The sequence below is a fragment of the Benincasa hispida genome, chromosome 12, assembly GCF_027475165.1.
Source record: "Benincasa hispida cultivar pf3 chromosome 12, pf3_genome.v1.1, whole genome shotgun sequence".
In the NCBI taxonomy this organism is placed as follows: domain Eukaryota; kingdom Viridiplantae; phylum Streptophyta; class Magnoliopsida; order Cucurbitales; family Cucurbitaceae; genus Benincasa; species Benincasa hispida.
This window is the reverse complement of record NC_143489.1, coordinates 83,266,753-83,274,424: the sequence shown is the minus strand read 5'-3', so window position 1 is coordinate 83,274,424 and position 7,672 is coordinate 83,266,753. Positions and strand designations below refer to the sequence as shown.

General features: G+C 37.4%; 1 protein-coding gene across 1 annotated transcript; it reads left to right on the top strand.

Moving 5' to 3' along the window:
* Positions 1-1,007: 1,007 nt before the first annotated feature.
* LOC120092997 (GPI-anchored adhesin-like protein, putative (DUF936)) lies at positions 1,008-7,222 on the top strand. The gene is made up of 4 exons (XM_039051285.2): positions 1,008-2,766; positions 3,148-3,456; positions 3,995-4,086; positions 6,014-7,222. Exons 1-4 carry the CDS (start codon positions 1,813-1,815, stop codon positions 6,885-6,887), a joined length of 2,229 nt encoding a protein of 742 aa, XP_038907213.1. The 5' UTR covers positions 1,008-1,812; the 3' UTR covers positions 6,888-7,222.
* The last annotated feature ends 450 nt before the right edge of the window (positions 7,223-7,672 follow it).

Below are 7,672 nucleotides of genomic sequence, written 5' to 3'. Positions count from 1 at the left end.
CTTTCGGCTTAAGAAGAAAGTGGTGAGAATGATGATCACTTTGGAACTCGTTGAGAATGGGCGTTTTAGGGTTGGATCTAAAAGCTCTCCAACGTGCTACGGATCCTTCGGCTGTGAGATGGTCTTTTGGTTGGCGTCTAGATTTTTAACCAAATTTCAGAAGCTAAGTTTTTAAAATTTCTTTTTTAGTTTTCTACTTGCTTGATTCTTTTAAAACTCTTAAAAAGAAGATAACAAAACAAATAAATTAATATATAGAAATAAAATTTATACATCTTATTTTAGAAACGTAAAATAAAAAATTACATGATTATCAGATGTGTCTAATGAACAACACCCATATATACTTTTAATTTCTTTTTTCTATTTTAGAAAAAAAAATTAAGAATATAACATTAATAGAGGGGAGATTTCCTTCTCATAGACTAGGTAGGGACATGAAACATCTATTATTTAGGAATTGATATTAGAGGTGAGACTTTAAATCGTTTAACCTATAAAAAATCATTACCAATCCTTACGGTATATCTTCCCTTTTTTTTTTGAGTTTGCTAATTACATTGTGGAGACAAAACTATTATTTTCTTAGTTCAATAATTACGAAGCAAAAGATAAAATGAGTAATATTTAATATTTTATCTATAGAACTATATTTTTTTTAATACAATAATTGGAGTTGGGAATTTGAACCTCCCACCTTCAAAATAGAAGATCATGACAATTACTCAGCTAATAACTATATTTTGAATGGTCAAAAACTATCCATTAAAAAAGGATTATAAATGAAGTTAGGCTCAAATGGATACTAATGCTTTAAGTTGAGGCCAACTTTAGACATCAAATTTGTGACCAAAATTAAAAAAAAAAATTAAAAATAAAAATTCCCCTACTAGAAATGGAAGGGAAAAGACAGTGGGTCAAGTTAAAATTTGTGTAAAATCTTTATAATTTGCATGTTGTAATTTGTATGTATATGGTGGGTGTCAGACACTGACAGCTTCTCTACTTAATCATGTATTGAGCCTGCCATCATTTATTCCTTCTCTACTTTTCTGATTTCTCTGTAAGATTTTCCATTTCCATTTCTCACCATCCCCACACCCCATGTTCTTTGTCTAAATCTCTTCACACATCTCCTCTTGTTCCCTTAAAAAAAAGGGGGGGGTTTAAGTTCCTCCAGAAATTCCCAATTTTTCTTTTTCTTTTTCTATTTCCATGGTGCTTTTGCAGAGAAATGGAGTATTTGTTTGTGTCTTTTTGCGTAAAATGCTAATGGGTTTGTAAGTTTAAGTCATTTTCTCATCTGGGTTGGTGAGTTTTCTTGTTTTTCCCTGTTCTATTCATAGCTGTACCCCTCTTTCTTTCTATTGATTCTTCATCGATTTTTGAGAGCCATTTTGTTGTGTAATTTCGTGGGTTGAACCTTTACTGCCTGATTTCTACTTCTACGAGGTTCTCTGGTTTTTCTCTTGATTTGTAATAAACCGTGTGTTCATTTTTGAGGTAGCAATTGGTGAAACCTACCAAATCTGAATCTTGTACTATGCATTTTCTTTGCTGGAGATTTGTTTGATTGAATTTATATTTGGTAAAGATTTTAATCTGGGTCTAAAGGGTATCCCCCATTTTTCCATTTTTCCAATTTCTCCCTCTTTTGATTTGGATCCCCACACTTCGCCATTGGCGCTGGAAGAAGAAACTCTTCTTTCCCCCTCTTTCTTTCTTTTTTCTTGAAGAAGGGGTTGAGATTTCTGGGGTTTTCTTCAATTACTGCTTGGTTTTCAGAGTGATGCCTTCTGAAGGTGTCCAACAATGGCGAATCTCGTTCCTGGAGTGCTTCTCAAACTGCTGCAGCACATGAACACAGATGTGAAGGTTGCTGGAGAGCACAGGTCGACGTTGTTACAAGTTGTGAGCATAGTTCCGGCATTGGCCGGAGGCGATCTCTCACCGAATCAAGGTTTTTATCTCAAAGTCTCTGATTCTTCTCATGCCACATATGTCTCACTCCCTGATGAACATGGTGATCTGATTCTTAGTGACAAGATTCAATTGGGTCAGTTTATTCATGTCGAACGGCTTGAGGCTGCTTCCCCAGTCCCCATTCTTCACGGAGTTCGACCGGTGCCCGGTCGACACCCTTGTGTGGGGAGCCCTGAAGATATTGTTGCTACTCATTCTCCTGGGTTTCTTAACAATAATCCTAATTTGAAACCTTTGGACAAATTGAAACCGACCCCGAAAGTTTTAGGCCTTGGCATTGGTGGGGAGAAGGAGAAATCTGCGCCTGTGAGACTCAACGGCAATGCCAAGGAGGATAAGATTGAGAAGAGAGCCTCACCCTTGAGTAGATCCAAGTCTCAGGCGTCAAAATTGACAGTGAATGTAGATGTGAAGAAGGAGCCTCTGACGAGGCTAAAGTCGATGAATTCACGGTCTATACCCTCATCTCCAACAAGCTGTTATTCATTGCCTTCTTCATTTGAGAAGTTTGCCAACAGCATTAAGCAGCAGGGGAAGGTTAAGGCGTTGTCTAATGGAACAGCCAAGGTAGGAGCGGTTGAAAAGACGAATCCTGTTCGTTCAGCCAGTCCTGTCACCAAGAAGATGGGAGTGGGACATCAGATCAAACATTTAGTTCAGGGCATTGAGGTTGGGGCCAAGGCTCTGAGGAAGAGTTGGGAAGGGAATATGGAGACAAAAAGAAGAGACAATTCGATCTTAAGGGCAAGCAAACTTGATCCCAAGCCTGAAGCTCGGGTTACTGTAAGTTTTATCATACCCAATATGATCCTCGTTTCAGATTTGATTTGTATTTAACGTGGCAAATGTTCATTTGTCCTGCTAAAATATCATATATAGACATTTACGCTTGTAAGTTGCAACCATGAATCTTTTTGAGGCATTTGAAAAACAAAGTGGTGTATGAAATTCAAATCCTGCTCTTCATGTGATGAGCTTAAAAGATCCTGCTAAATCCACTGCCTTATTGTTCTTTTTTGTATAATTTTGTATGTCTTCTATAAAGAGCAGATTAACATGTTGCATTGTTGGACTAGTCACACTGTTAATTTGTTTACTAGCGTCTACCTCTCGACCTCTTCTCCTTTCTCTTATGTATGTCAATAACTTATTTACATTCTTCAGACCCCGAGAAGAAGTACATCAAGTGACAAGTTGCCATCAAGAGAGGAGAATAGGATTCAGATGCCTGCAAAGTCATCTAAAGATGATCATAGCGTGCACGCATCTTCAAAGAAGAATGCTGCTAATGGAGCTTTAGATAATCAGGAAAGGTCAAATAGACAAAAATCTTCTAGTGGAAGGAAATCTTCCTCAAGTGATGCAGCCGGATTCCCAGGAAACTTGGTGAAAATTCCTCTTAATAATAAAAGATTGAGTGAAGGGAGTGTTTCATGGGCTTCACTTCCATCATCTCTTGCCAAGCTTGGGAAGGTATGGAATCTCTGATATTTTGATAAGCAAAGATAGCTCTTTTTAGTGGTAGTTACTTAATAAATCTTCTGCCAAATAGATAGGTTTGGGAGTTTATATGGGCTTTATTTATTCTCTTTTCATGTTTGTCACTTGTTTCTTTGAAACTTCGACTCTATTGTACATTCTTCGGTCCAGTGAAAACTATGCATATTCTTGATGATATGGCATATTTCCTTTTTTTCTTAAAATAAAAAGTGCAAAAAAGATTAGTACAAAGGCATGTCCGAAATTCAGAGCTCCTCTATATCCAATTACACCCGTAGTAGAGGGATCCGGCAATAGTATAAGCTACTAGAACACATTTTCTGCAATATAGAGCAACTGATAATTCATTATCTCGAATTAAACTCAGTTTCTCATACCAAAAAAACCTTGGGGGGGGGGGGGGGGGTTTGAATCTACGAAGATCCTGCTTGTGTTAAAGTATTGGCAAGTGTTACTTTATGGCTTCCATTTGTCTTACTTCTTCCATTGTTCTTCTGTGTATGCACAATAGGAAGTTATGAGGCACAGAGATGCTGCACAAGCAGCAGCAATAGAGGCTATTCAAGAAGCTTCGGTGGCAGAGAGCTGTCTACGATGTTTAAGGTATGAAAGCTTACCCAGTGCAAGACTTGTAGCTCTTTCTGATTTGTAGTTCTATAGTTGAAAATCGAAATGCCAAAAGTTCTTTGGCTGAAAGCTGTGAGAGCTAGTTATAGGACATTTGGTTAGAAAAGATTTGAAGAATTTACCAGCTTTTATAGAGAGCTTTTGGATAACATAGTTTAGTCACCTCCCTTTGGAGCTCTTGCTCTAATGAGCTCTGTATTGTTCCCCTCCCCATTACTTCATTTTTAAAAGGAAATATTTGTTTCTTATAGAATGAGGCACGAAAATACACGGACTTAACCGTAATATTTTTCCTGTGATTGAAGTTGAGAGTTATTTCTTGTTTGGACAGATCAAGCGTGAGTTGTAATTAACTTTGACTTGGTTTCTTGTTTTAAAAATTACTTTTAGGATTTTACCATTTACATTCAGTCCCATAGATTATGGGTGGCTGTCAGACTTTTTGTAATTATGAGCTTGATTTGATCTTCTTGGATTGGAGTCCGTTTCTGTAATTAGTATGTGGACTCCTTTTTTTGGTTTTTTTTTTGAATGCCCTTGTATATTCTTTTATTTCTCTCCATGGAAGTCTGTTTCTTAAAAATAATTATAATAGTTATGAACGAATGAATAAATTCAAAGGAGTCTTATCCAGTTAGTAATAATAATGAATGAATGAATAAATTCAAAGGAGTCTTATCTGGTCAATGGTTACCAAAGCTTTCAAATTCTATCTTGTCTCACTCTTTTCAATTTTTCTATTCTGATTTCTTACTGATCAAAATGTCAATATTATTGATAAGGAAATATTTCGCTCAAAATGGATGGGATTATGTGTAATTTTTGTTCTCTGTACCCAAGAAATGGATGTGGAAAACTATGGAGAAAAATTTCTTTAATAAAGTTGTTAGGAGGTGGAAGCAACCATTGTCAGTTAGCAATGCCATGGCAACAATAGTGGCGGGTGAATGCTGGCTGGGTAATGAGATATCTTACTGAAGTATGGAAAATATCTTTAGTATATCCTCAAATTTATGAGTAGACCCTCTATAATAATCCTGAAATACCATGAAATCAATTATGGAGATTAGAATAAAAGTTAAAAGTAAGCAGAGTTAAATAATAATTTTATAACAAAGGTTATCTGTCCATCAGATCCTTTTACCATCAAAGGGCCAAAAGTACCCAAGTATCATTTTTACCAATTACCTGGTTGTGTTGATCTGAAGTTGTTTTGGACTCTGATAAAACTAGTGTCTCTTGTTTCTGATTAAATTGCATTGTTAAAACTATGCGCCAAGAGTTCAAGTTCCAACCTAAAGAACAACAAGAATGTGCCCCACTGCCCCAAGTTCCAAATCTGTTTGCAATATCAATTCCTAGGTTTTTTTTTTTTTTTGGGGGGGGGGGGGTGGGGGGTGGTGTGTGTGTGTGTGAGATGTTAAATAAGTAGTGGTCAAAAAGTCACATGCTTAGTTCAAGTTTCAGATGGTTGCCTGTCGGATTACCTTGTTTCTTTATACCTTTCTCACTTGGTTCTTCCTTTTTTACCTCACTTTTGGACATTGACATTAGCAGCTGTGCTACATTTGTGTAATACACAGCAAAATGTATCTTTTCAAGACATTAGATGCTGAACATTGTCATATGGTTTAACTGCAAGAACTTCTTTCAGATGGATCCTCGGTCTCTTGGCCGGATGTGTTGTGTGTGTCCATTCCCTTTTATCTTTTTAATAAAAAGAAAAGTCCCGGTAGATGGATGGGTCTGATTGTAAGCAACTAATCAGGTGCTTGAAAATTCGATACTTTCCCACTGATTCTCACTATCTCAAGTTTTCTCCATGATCTGTCAGCTGGGTTCATTTTGTTTCTTTTAGTTAGTGGAAACATTCTTCTGTTGGCTTACGTTCTTTCTTTTGCAGTATATTTTCTGAGTTACATACTGCTGCGAAAGAAGACAATCCACAGCCTGCGGTAGAACAGTTTTTGACCCTTCATGCGAGCCTAACCAATGCTCACATGGTAGCTGAATCTCTTTCGAAAACTAGTCTCTCTGGTTCGACCAATGAGGGCGAAGAAACTGCTTCAGAAGAAACAATGAAGGTCACGTTAATGGCAAGAAAACAGGCATCTGCTTGGGTCCAGGCTGCTTTGGCCACTAACCTTTCATCATTTGCAATTTACAGCCGTGATCCATCATTGGCTCTAAACCCGACCTCATCTCTATCTCAAAACCAAAAGAGTGCATCTGCCAATCAGCCTATAGTGGTTTTAGAAAACTCATCTAAGAACAGCTCGTCGAAATCTCAAGGGAAGGTCCGCCAGATGATAAGCTCTAAACCTATTGGATCAGGAAATCTAAGTCGAACAAAGGAAGGAGTGACACTGGGTCAGAAGGTGCAGCCTCAACCTCCACCAGAATGGATAAGAGGAAACGGTATTGACGAAGCAGTCGACTTAGCTGAGATGTTACGGCTGCAATCCCAGGACTGGTTCTTGACATTCATGGAAAGGTTTTTGGATGCAGGTGTCGACACTGCAGCCTTGTCAGATAATGGACAATTAGCAGGAATATTGACTCAGCTGAAAAGTGTAAACGACTGGTTAGATGGCATAGCTTCTAGCAAGGATGAAGAAGACACCACTCACATTTCGACTGAGACGATCGACAGGCTGAGGAAGAAGATCTACGAGTATCTTCTCATGCACGTCGAGTCTGCAGCCGCTGCACTTGGTGGGGGATCACAGCCACTGCCACAGCAGATACAAGCAACTGAAACAAAAGCAAGAAGGTAACTGTCAAATATCGGTGTTGGTTTGATCTTAACATGAATTCTTCACTGTGCCCTGAGTTCGGTGTTGAGCATTAAATCATGTACATAACTTCTGCATCGGTTCACGTCATAGATGAAAAGTGGCTATTAGTGGTATGGAAGGATTAAGGAGTTAGATTACGGTTACCATTCTCTTTTCTTCTTTTTAATTTATGGGATTTGATTACTGAAATTTATACAAACATGGGTTTGTTCAGTTCAGCTTTACACATATAGTCAATTGTACATTCTGTTGTTAGTGAGAGTGCATATTGATGTTCCTGAAGAAGCAGATAATTTATTCTATTTGTTTTAGTACATGAGCAGCTCTCTCTCTCTCTCTGATGTATTCATTCCAATGTATGTCATTTGTTTGAGTTTAATGGGTGGGGACTCAAACTTTTAGGGAGGTAAGTAATGTCTTGAACAGTTGTTATTTCAAAACACAAGTGAGTTTGCTAAAAAGTTTGACATTTCATTCATAGGATGAGAGTACAAAAAAGAAAAAAGGAGGCTTTATCTAATGAATGAAAAATGCCTTTCCATTTGATTTTAGTAATCTGTTTTAATCTTTAAAATGTTCAATCTTTTCCAAGGAGAAGCAAGTTCTTACAACTCTTTTTCCAATGTGATTTGATTGCATGATCTCTTTTACTTTTGCATATCTTATAGACACTTCTCAATTTGCAGGTACACACGTGCACAATTGGGCAACTCGTTAAAACCTTCAAAACTTGACTCTTCTTACATTGTTAAAATATCTTTACT